The 12,152-nt window shown below is 37.4% G+C and overlaps 1 protein-coding gene across 1 annotated transcript in view; it reads right to left on the bottom strand.

Annotated features, from left to right (window-relative positions):
* Positions 1-12,152, bottom strand: part of WDR63 (WD repeat domain 63) — an 84,400-nt gene that overhangs the window by 32,818 nt on the left and 39,430 nt on the right. Inside the window, exons 9-13 of the mRNA XM_032640918.1 lie at positions 7,373-7,563; positions 6,489-6,613; positions 4,072-4,161; positions 2,118-2,204; positions 1,171-1,299 (exon numbers count right to left, since the gene is read on the bottom strand). Of these exons, the coding sequence (XP_032496809.1) occupies positions 1,171-1,299; positions 2,118-2,204; positions 4,072-4,161; positions 6,489-6,613; positions 7,373-7,563 (622 nt within the window). The remainder of the gene's footprint in view (positions 1-1,170; positions 1,300-2,117; positions 2,205-4,071; positions 4,162-6,488; positions 6,614-7,372; positions 7,564-12,152) is intronic.

Below are 12,152 nucleotides of genomic sequence, written 5' to 3'. Positions count from 1 at the left end.
ATTGACTAAATTGTATTCTAAAACTTTTATGTTGGAACCAGTAATGTTGGAGTTTATTGATTTCACCATTTCATCCTTTCTAACATGGGAAATTACTAGAAAATTTCATTTAAAAATTAAATAGGTCCAATGGAAAAGAAAAAAATCAAATAGGTCCAAAATAGTACATTATTGTTCCTTTATTATTAATTTCTTTGATATTAGAAAGTCTGAATAATTTTCCTGTTTATCTACTAATTGTTTTTCAGTATATGTCTTTAGCTTATTTACTGGAAAATTTGTATTTACCATATTTGAGGCAAATATTTTTCTTCATTTTGCTACTTGCTCTTTATTTTGTAATTTAAAACTTTACATGTATATGTTTTGAATTTCTTTCAATATTAATTAGCTTAGAAAACTACAGAATCCAGAAATACGATATTCTATTTTGATTTGTTGTATTTATTTTGGTCCATTATAACTTTGAAAAGTAATTGTGCTTTTGCATAATCCATTTAAATATCTTGAAGGGCTAATCGCCCTTCATAACTCTAAGTTTTCAGAATATTCTTTGATATTCTGACCTTTTAATTTCCATAGACTCTTAGTTCCTTGAGGGAAACATTTGGGAAGCTTACTAGTTTTCAAATTCACAAACAGCAGCCGTTGTGGGTCAAGTAAAGAACCACAAAGTCATACTGCAGCACAGATGCTAGGCAGTCAGCTGGGCTCACTCACTGCACAAATAGTCTTCACCTACCAGTCTCATGACGCACTCAATTCAAGACTGTCTTGCAAAATGACGCATTACTACATGTCACAGATCTTCAAGGTTATATGCTCTAAATAGTTGAAATCATAAACTTTAAATCTGCAAAGGCTAAGGGTGTAAAATATTTGCACTCTATTTTTACAACCTTCACTTTCTCCACTGTTGTATTATATCAGTGCTAATACCACCTACATTTTTTATTTTTATAAACCACTGAAGTTGACACATTGGCATTATTCTCATCCCTAAGTCTGATCTTGGTCTGTCAACAGTGACACAACTGTGTGATGTGTTGTTTCTGGTTATTTCACAATTAAAATGCAAATGAATTGTTGACTTCAAACATCCTCTTTGAATAAAATTTTCTAAAAACTTACAAGCTAGCAGGAGAAAAGTATGAGGCCATCAAGACTCACCTCAAATGTGTCAGGCAGCCAATGTATATCTGTAATAACTTTCCTATGTCCATTTTCTATTGAGGAGACGGCACAGTGTCTGATATACATTGCTTCTGTATTAGTCTCTGGTTCAAGGAGAAACATAGGCTGTAAAATGTTACAAGAAAGTTATGTGCTAATTTCAGAGAGCTGATGAAGCAACTCATACTTTACTTATCATTCCAATTATAATCAATAATTTGGAGAAATACCAGTTCAAGGAAAAACACAAATTAGTGTTTCTATGTATTATATAGTTAGATAATAAGATTATCTTCTTTCTACTTCAGTTTAGTCTAAGATTTTCTCTCTAAACTTTTAACAAGAATGACTGACCCATTCCCTAAAGAACCAATGAGATCCCATTTTTGAAGGAGTATTTCTGTGAGTGCACAGAAAACCACATCCCATGGTTTCTTGGTCAGAGACCTGTGGGAGCTGAGGAATCTCTAGACCTCTTGGCAGGATCCACAGCTTCACAAATCATAGTGTCTTATTACCCGGAAGGCTTTTAACCCCTTCATTTTATACACGAGAAAATTGATGCTTGCTGAGGGAATGGGGGACATATCCAAACTCACAGGACTGTGATCTAAAGCCTGGATGCATGGTTCTTCTATCCAGTGCTCTTTCAACTACATCACTTTAGGCAACCCTTGGCCCCTCCATTTTATTTAACAACAATAACAACAAAAAAGAACCCCTGGAATAGACAGTACAACCTGTTTAGTGGTGTTTTAAATCAAGGGCCTATATAAAAGTGATTCAAAATACATCCACAGCAGGTGTGAAGACTTAGGAAATAACACTTTTTTTTTTTTTTTTTTTCTAGTGAGTCTCTGTTTAGCTTGGCAACCCTGTTGTGTACTTTTTGATAAACTCCTGAACGGAAAAAATTTGCAAGTGAAAAGTTACAAAAAGCTAACCTTGAGTGTGACGTTTTTACTTCTACTACCACCTGCCTTGACGTTTTCTATTCGATCTGCATGTGCGGTAATATCCCACATGACAATCTAAAACAGAAATAAATGTTATTACAACATACTTTCAGGAACTAGCAAATTGCATCTTGAACGTTTAAAAAAACCTATTGGTATTGCATGCACTCTGATAAATAAACCACCTTGGGAGGATAATCAAATTTAGCCTACATCTTAAGTAAGTCAGCAACTCTTATTTTTTATCTTTATTTATTTATTTTAACATCTTTATTGGAGTATAATTGCTTTACAATGGTGTGTTAGTTTCTGCTTTATAACAAAGTGAATCAGTTATCCATATACATATGTTCCCATATCTCTTCCCTCTTGCCTCTCCTTCCCTCCCACCCTCTCTATCCCACCCCTCTAGGTGGTCACAAAGCACCGAGCTGATCTCCCTGTGAGTCAGCAACTTTTAAAGCTTATATAAAAAATGTTTTCTTCACTTTATTTATTTATGTTTTTGGCTTTATATATTTTTTATTTATTTTGAGGTACACATACATTTATTAATTTTGTTACTCTTAATTTGTTCCTACTTCTCCATCCTGTTATTCAGGATTTTCCCCTTCTTAATAATGTTTTCTTCTCTTTAAAAGAATTTTCAGCACTTTGACTTTTTGCGCTTGTGTTAATAAATGCTAGTGGGTTTTTTTTTTGCTTTTTTGTTTTGCTTTGTTTTTTTTTAAATCCAAGATAGGCATAATGCAATTCTCTCTGCTTTGGGAAGAGTTCTTCCTCTGTTTTAGGGAATGTGGGGACAGTTGCTTTAGACACAGGAGAAAGCAGTCTGCTCTCCAGAATTAAGTACAAACACCCAAAATTGTTCAAAAGGCTAGGAAATGACGATTTCTATTTAATTGAATATTATGGCCAACTCTGAATCTGCATATACACAGATGGTCATTTTTTGAAAAATCAGAACAAAGCAGAATACGCAACACTAAATTAGAATAATTTTCAATGACTGAAAGTCATTTCAGTACACTAAAATGTAAACAAAATGTCAGGATCACAGAATTGTGAGTAATTTTATTTTCAGCATTTGCTTTTCTAAAATATTCTAAAACAAAGTTCTGTCACCTTCTCAATGAGTAAAAACAGCAATATTTGCAGGGCTTGGAGGATGTACTCTGGCTCCTCACTAGATCACCAGTTATTGTTGAATAAAACCGAGGGAAAAAATTAGTTTTCTTAGATGTTTTTGGTACTGGATAAGTTGGCACGGATGATGCAGACATTTACATTTCAACTACCTAAAAGTTTTCCTAGCCACACGATAAAAAATCATTATACCCTGGTAATGGTCAAACTCACTGTGTCACAATGAATTTAAACTTTGATCATAAAATAGCTATAAGATTTTTGTTTTGCCCTGTTGGAGAAACAGGCAATTGGAAGATAGAATCTAAATTTTATATAAATTAGATAACTTAAAAGAGAAAAAAGAAAAAAGAAAATAGGATATCAAATTATACACACATAAATTCAGTGATATAGGTATGTTTTCCAGAGAATTCTGTTTAAATTCTGGATCATTCCCTAACTCCTACCTCTAGGGAAATTTCAGAAGAGGGCTCTTGACCAAGAGGTATTATGCTTATGGTTTTTGTTCTTCCCTGGAATCTTGTACAACGTGTGGTTCTATCCCAGCAACACAAATAGATCTGACCCGGTTTTCTTCCAGTTGTCATAACTGGGTTACCCTGTGGACATCTTGAGTCCAGATACCATATCGAACACATCTTCATACCCCAGTTCCTGGCATGGTGACTGCCATACAATTGACATGCCTTCCCTCTGCTGAGTTGAACCCTTAAGTTAAAAAAACTACCAGTCAAAATGTGTTACAGAATGCTGTCTAAATTAATAAAGAACTGAAAAAAAAAGCCATATGTACCTGCCCGTTTATGCACCCTCCAGCAATGATATTAGGGTCACTTGGACAGAACTGGAAGCAGAAGATGTCATCTGGGCTTTCCAGCATTAACTAAGGCAAACCCCCCAAATTCAAGAGAGAATGAGAAAATCTATTAAGATAATGGCTAGAAATAATATTAATAAAGTCAAAAGTCTAATTTTATAGCTATTTATAAGAAACATGCACATGAATTCCATTCCCAGAATTCTACCTCTGGATTGGAAGCTGCTTTTGCTGAATTTTATTCTGGACATTGATCATGCATATGAGAGCAGGTAGTTTCTCAAGGAAACCCAATCTCCCCTCCCCTCCCCTTTGTGGGTCATTGCTGGGGCATGTTATAATTTTTTATAAATAAAAAGACTATGAAATCAGTGTTTCTGAAAAGCGTGGAGAGCAAGCTCTGGGGGCCAGGATATTTGTATGATTTTTTCCCTGCTGCATATACCTAGTCTGGCACAGAGGTGAGCACTCAAAAATAAAATGTGTTGAAAAAGAGAAGACAGCGACCTTGCCAGCGGTAATATTACAAATTTTAAAATAATACAGAACCCATAAGGTAAACAAAATCAAGTGCCTGGAGGGTAGGGAGGAAGTCCTACAAGGAATACACCAGTGTGAAGAAATAGATATACTAACCATAGTTAGCACCTGAGCTACTGTGTTACCACCGAGCTAAACACTTGCATGGTTGCCGTTCTTTAAACATAACAGCCAGGGCTTCCCTGGTGGCGCAGTGGTTGAGAGTCGGCCTGCCGATGCAGGGGACACGGGTTCGTGCCCTGGCCCGGGAGGATCCCACATGCCGCGGAGCGGCTGGGCTCATGAGCCATGGCCACTGAGCCTGTGCGTCCGGAGGCTGTGCTCTGCAGCGGGAGAGGCCACAACAGTGAGAGGCCCGCGTACCGCAAAAAAAAAAAAAAAAAAAAAAAAATAACAGCCAAAAATACAGGCCCCAGAGGCCATTGGTTTGCCACCACTGAGCTAAAGATTTCAAATTGGAATTGAGGTGAATTATTTTGGTTTACTTGGTACTTTGTGGATTCTAGAGAAACCTCTACTTTTGAAAATGAAATCTTTTAATACTTTCCTATAGTTTTGATTAGAACAAAGACAAAATTAATCATTTGTATCATATCTTTAAGAAATTATTTACATGTCTTTTTAAAGCTATTCTTCAAAATAGAGGAAAGGTTAAAAAAATTTTTAAATAAAAATAAATAAATAGAATATAATTAACTTTATAAGTATATTTAACAAAACTATAAATTTTATATGGAATTTCTATCTTAATAAACTGATTACTGACTTCCTTAAGAAACTAAAATAAATAAATCACATTTCTATTAAAAAAAAATAGAGGAAAGGAGAGTCTTTCTTTCCTCTTCCTATTTGCCTGGAGGTTCAGCCACACTTCCATGGCATGGAGTGAAGAGTAGTTCTACACTGCTGGAAAATGATAGAAAACACCAGTGAGAGAATGGCACCATACTTGTGGTAAGTAGGCTGACAAGGAAGAATGACAGATCTGTCATTTTGATCTCTGTATCTATAAAAAATCATCTAGACTCTATAACAGTAAAACTGCCTTAATTCAGATGAATTAGGGAAGAAGGAATACGAGGACACTAGGGTTTATTAGGGAAAGCCTTAATTATATAATGCTTTATAAAAACAAAATATTATTATATTTAAGTACATTGAAAAAACTTAATCTAACACTATAAAGCACCCTCCCCCTAAGCAGAACTCATCTTGAGCAGATATCGGAAATTGAACACTGTGGGGGCAAACCCAGCCTTTAGCCTTATTTTATTTGGACTGCTGTGTGCTTTGGTTTGGTTTTAGTTGAGCTGTTTAAAAATTGGGAGATCACACACAAAATTGCTGGATTCTCTTGACAAGTGGGACCACCTGGCAAGGAGAGCAGAAGAGTAGCTGTCCCCATGGATGGGCTGGGTACCCTCTAGGGCCACAGTCCCCACCATTCCCCACTGTTTCCCGCACAGTCATCTTTACTCATTACCATCTCCTACTGGTGCTCCTTGGAATCAAGGAAATCCACGTGAAACTAAAATCTCTTTGCATTTGAACAATTAGTACCTAAATAAAGTCCATAAAAGAGTTTGCTCTTTAAAATCAATTGAACATTCCTCTTACAATGTTTTTTTTTAAATAACATGTTGATTTGTTCAATATATCTTTTCAATAAACTAAGTGTAAACTTAAATTTTGCTCAAGTTGAATGATGACACATTCTGAATTGAAGAAAGCCTAGCTTTATAGGGGTTTACAACATTAAGTGATTATAAAGTATTTTGCAATTAAAACGGCTAAAGATATGTGAAAGTAGTAGTTAAAATTTTTAGAACATGTGGATGACTCTCTTTCATTACCTGAGGCTGTATGGGATCAGAGAAACTCCAGAAAAGAATCAGTGATGGTTGCAGCAATAGTTTACCAGAAATGTGGACCCTCTCTTCAAAGGAGAGTCGTACAGCCACCGACACAGCTATTAGCCCTGATAGAAACACAACTAGAAATTAAAATCTGCAGCAACTGTGCATGGAGAAGTGTTTTTAGGTTTTGTTTTCCTACACAGTCACTGCTCATTTCCATTTTGATGAAACTTGTGTAAAAATATTCTACAGGAGATCAAGAGTGTTTTTAGAGCTCTACTGTCTAATACATTGGTTGCCAGTAGCCACGTGTTGCTTATTTAGCACTTGAACTGTGGCTGGACCAAACTGAGATGTTCACAAAATAAACAGTGAACTTTGAAGACTTAGTAAGAAAAAAAGATGTGTTGTGTTTCTTTTTTTGTTTTTGTTTTTTGTGAGGAGAGAGCCAATGCTGGGCAGGAAAGGAGGAAGAAAGAGGGCACAGATGGCTCTGTCCATGGATCCACCCTCACACATTCCTATCCCCTAGGCTGCTGAGCTCTTTAAAGGAGGTGTATCTCCTATCCCGCCCAGTAAGTTGAGAGTCAGGGGGAATGAAGTTCCAGATTTGGTGTCGCACCAGCTGGGTGACCTGAGCCAGTCACTTTCCTGAGAGCGCTGGTCCTCTCCTTATAAAGTAGAGACCACAATGTGGTCCCACAAGGTAGCTGGGAGGACATATGATGGAGAGAAGGTGCAGAAAGTGCTTGGCAGGTGCCTGCACTCAGGAATGGAAGTTGTCTCATGGAAAGTGAGCTAGTTTGCAATTCTACATATAAAAACAACAGATTATTTCAATGTCATCCCAGAATGGAATCCCAGTCATGATTCTGCCTCACCATAGATGATCGGATGCCAGGAGACACAGGTGATCATCTTCTCCGTTAGGTTATGCAGGTCAGTAAAGGACTGGTACTCTTTCAGGTGGGTATCAGTCTTGTCCCCAAAGGTGCCTTCTTCTTCTGCCAGGCTTTTCCAGTCATTAATAAATGTATTCATGATTTCATTTTGCTGCAGGGCTATTTCAACACTGTTTTGTAAAAGAAAAAAAAGGAATCAAGATGCTGGATTTTAGTATTCAGTGATACATCTTTCACCAGCTCCTCTTGCGTCATTTATACTGAAAGAAAAAGTATTCTCAATTGTATTTGGTAACTAATGATTAATCCTGTGTGAAATAAATGACTTAAGAGAAAAAAAATTCAAGATAGTGTGCTACTGAGAACTTCTTCGAGTGCCAGGAAGCTGTTAGCTGACAGCCTCTAGCATCATCACAACTTGCCTCAGTTTCCCAGCCAAGGTCATGCTCTCTCTCAGTCAATGACTGAGCATGGTGGGGGGACCTGCAAGATGGCGGAGGAGTAAGTAGTGGAGATCACCTTCCTTGCCACAAATACATCAAAAACACATCTAAATGTGGAACAACTCCTACAGAACACCTACTGAATGCCAGCAGAAGACCTCAGACTTCCCAAAAGACTAGAAGCTCCCCACGACGTACATGGCCGTGTGGCCAACAGCATCTTGGTGCTCTGGCTGGGTGTCAGGCCTGAGCCTCTGAGGTGGGAGAGCCGAATTCAGGACATTGATGCACCACAGACCTCCCAGCTCCACATAATATCAATCGGCAAGAGCTGTCCCAGAGGTCTCCATCTCAATGCTAAGACCCAGCTCCACTCAACGACCAGCAAGCTACAGTGCTGGACACCCCAAGTCAAACAACTAGCAAGACAGGAACACAACCCCACCCATTATCAGAGAGGTTGCCTAAAATCATACTAAGTTCAGAGACACCCCAAAACACACCACCAGACGTGGTTCTGCCCACCACAAAGACAAGATCCAGCCTCATCCAGCAGAACACAGGCACCAGTCCCCTCCACCAGGAAGCCTACACAACCCACTGAAGCAACCTTATCCACTGGGGGCAGACACCAAAAACAATGGGAACTATGAACAAGCAGCCTGTTAAAAGGAGACCCCAAACACAGTAAGTTAAGCAAAATGAGAAGACAGAGAAATACGCGGCAGAGGAAGGGGCAAGGTAAAAACTCACCAGACCAAACAAATGAAGAGGAAATGGGCAGTCTACCTGAAAAAGAATTCAGAGTAATGATAGTAAAGATGATCTAAAACCTTGGAAATTGGGGGCTTCCCTGGTGGCGCAGTGGTTGAGAGTCTGCCTGCCGATGCAGGGGACACGGGTTGGTGCCCCGGTCCGGGAGGATCCCACATGCCGCGGAGTGGCTGGGCCTGTGAGCCATGGCCACTGAGCCTGCACGTCCAGAGCCTGTGCTCTGCAACGGTAGAGGCCACAACAGTGAGAGGCTTGTGTACCGCAAAAAAAACCCCACAAAAAAAACCCCTTGGAAATCGAATGGAGAAAATACAAGAAACGTTTAACAAGGACCTAGAAGAACTAAAGAGCAAACAAACAATGATGAACAACACAATGAATGAAATTAAAAATTCTCCAGAAGGAATCAATAGCAGAATAATTGACACAGAAGAACGGATACGTGACCTGGAAGATAAAACAGTGGAAATAACTACTGCACAGCAGAATAAAGAAGAAAGAATGAAAAGAATTGAGGACACTCTCAGAGATCTCTGGAACAACATTAAATGCACCAACATTCGAATTATAGGAGTCTCAGAAGAAGAAGAGAAAAAGAAAGGGACTGAGAAAATATTTGAAGAGATTATAGTTGAAAACTTCCCTAATATGGGAAAGGAAAGAGTCAATCAAGTCCAGGAAGCACAGAGAGTCCCATACAGGATAAATCCAAGGAGAAACATGCCAAGACACATATTAATCAAACTATCAAAAATTAAATACAAAGAAAAAATATTAAAAGCAGCAAGGGAAAAGCAACAAATAACATAGAAGGGAATCCCCAAAAGAAGGGTGTGGCAGGACATATATAAAATGATGAAAGGGAAAAATCTACAACCAAGATTACTCTACCCAGCAAGAATCTCATTCAGATTCAACTGAGAAATTAAAACCTTTACAGACAAGCAAAAGTTAAGAGAATTCAGCACCACCAAACCAGCTTTACAATAAATGCTAAAGGAATTTCTCTAGGCAGGAAACACAAGAGAGGGGAAAGATATACAATAACAAACCCAAAACAATTAAGAAAATGGTAATAGGAACATACATATGGATAATTACCTTAAATGTAAATGGACAAAATGCTCCAACCAAAAGATACAGACTGGCTGAATGGATACAAAAACAAGACCCGTATATATGCTGTCTGCAAGAGACCCACTTCAGTCCTAGGGACACATGCAGACTGAAAGTGAGGGGATGGAAAAAGATATTCCATGCACATGTAAATCAAAAGAAAGCTGAAGTAGCATTCTCATATCAGACAAAATAGACTTTAGAATAAAGACTTTTACAAGAGACAAAGAAGAACAGTACATAATGATCAAGGAATCAATCCAAGAAGAAGGTATAACAATGGTAAATATTTATATACCCACCAGAGGAGCACCTCAATACATAAGGAAAATGCTAACAGCCATAAAAGGGGAAACTGACAGTAACACAATCATAGTAGGGGACTTTAACACCCTACTTTCACCAATGGACAGATCATCCAAAATGAAAGTAAATAAGGAAACACAAGCTTTAAATGACACATTAAACAAGATGGACTTAATTGATATTTATAGGACATTCTGTCCAAAAACAACAAAATGCATTTTCTTCTCAAGTGCTCATGGAACATTCTCCAGGATAGATTATATCTTGGGTCACAAATCAAGCCTTGGCAAATTTAAGAAAATTTTAATTGTATCAAGTATCTTTTCCAACCACAATGCTATGAGACTAGATATCAATTACAAGAAAAAAATCTGTAAAAAATACAAAGACATGGAGTCTAAACAATACACTACTAAATAACCAAGAGGTCACTGAAGAAATCAAACAGGAAATCAAAACATACCTAGAAACAAATGACAATGAAAACACAACGACCCAAAACCTATGGGATGCCACAAAACCAGTTGTAAGAGGGAAGTCTATAGCAATACAATCCTACCTCAAGAAACAAGAAACATCTTAAATGTACAATGTAACCTTACATCTAAAGCAATTAGAGAAAGAAGAACAAAAAACCCTCAAAGCTAGCAGAAGGTAAGAAATCATAAAGATCAGATCAGAAATAAATGAAGGAAATGATAGCAAAGATCAATAAAATTAAAAGCTGGTTCTTTGAGAAGATAGACAAAATTGATAAAACATTAGCCAGATTCATCAAGAAAAAAAAGGGAGAAGACTCAATTCAATAGAATTAGAAATGAATAAGAAGAAGTAACAACTGACACTGCAGAAAAAACAAAGGATCATGAAAGATTACTACAAGCAACTATATGCCAATAAAATGGACAACCTGGAAGAAATGGACAAATTCTTAGAAAAGCACAACCTTCTGAGACTGAACCAGGAAGAAATAGAAAATATAAACAGACCAATCACAAACAATGAAATTGAAACTGTGATTAAAAATCTTCCAACAAACAAAAGCCCAGGACCAGAGGGCTTCACAGGTGAATTCTATCAAACATTTAGAGACGAGCTAACACCTATCCTTCTCAAACTCTTCCAAAATAAAGCAGAGGGAGGAACACACCCAAACTCATTCCTTGAGGCTACCATCACCCTGATACCAAAACCAGACAAAGATGTCACAAAAAAAGAAAACTACAGGCCAATATCTCTAATGAACATAGATGCAAAAATCCTCAATAAAATACTAGCAAACAGAATCCAACAGCACATTAAAAGGATCATACACCATGATCAAGTGGGCTTTATCCCAGGAACTCAAGGATTCTTCAATATATGCAAATCAATGTGATAAACCATATTAACAAATGGAAGGAGAAAAACCATATGATCATCTCAATAGATGGAGAAAAAGCTTTCTACAGAATTCAACACCCGTTTATGATAAAAACCCTCCAGAAAGTAGGCATTGAGGGAACTTACCTCACCATAATAACGGCCATATATGACAAACCCACAGCCAACATCATTCTCAGTGGTGAAAAACTGAAACCATTTCCACTAAGATCAGGAACAAGACAAGGTTTCCCACTCTCACCACTATTATTCAACATAGTTTTGGAAGTTTTAGCCACAGTAATCAGAGAAGAAAAAGAAATTAAAGGAATCCAAATTGGAAAAGAAGTAGGAAAATTGTCACTGTTTACAGATGACATGATACTATACAAAGAGAATCTTAAAGATGCTACCAGAAAACTACTAGACCTAATCAATGAATTTGGTAAAGTAGCAGGATACAAAATTAATGCACAGAAATCTCTTGCATTCCTATACACTAATGATGAAAAATCTGAAAGAGAAATTAAGGAAACACTCCCATTTACCACTGCAACAAAAAGAATAAATACCTAGGAATAAACCTACCTAAGGAGACAAAAGACCTGTATACAGAAAACTATAAGACACTGATGAAAGAAATTAAAGGTGATACAAACAGATGGAGAGATATACCACGTTCTTGGATTGGAAGAATCAACATTGTGAAAATGACTATACTACCCAAAGCAATCTACAGGTTCAGTGCAATCCGTATC

The sequence above is a fragment of the Phocoena sinus genome, chromosome 1 (assembly GCF_008692025.1).
Source record: "Phocoena sinus isolate mPhoSin1 chromosome 1, mPhoSin1.pri, whole genome shotgun sequence".
Lineage (NCBI taxonomy): Eukaryota > Metazoa > Chordata > Mammalia > Artiodactyla > Phocoenidae > Phocoena > Phocoena sinus.
This window is presented reverse-complemented; position numbering and strand designations above follow the sequence as displayed.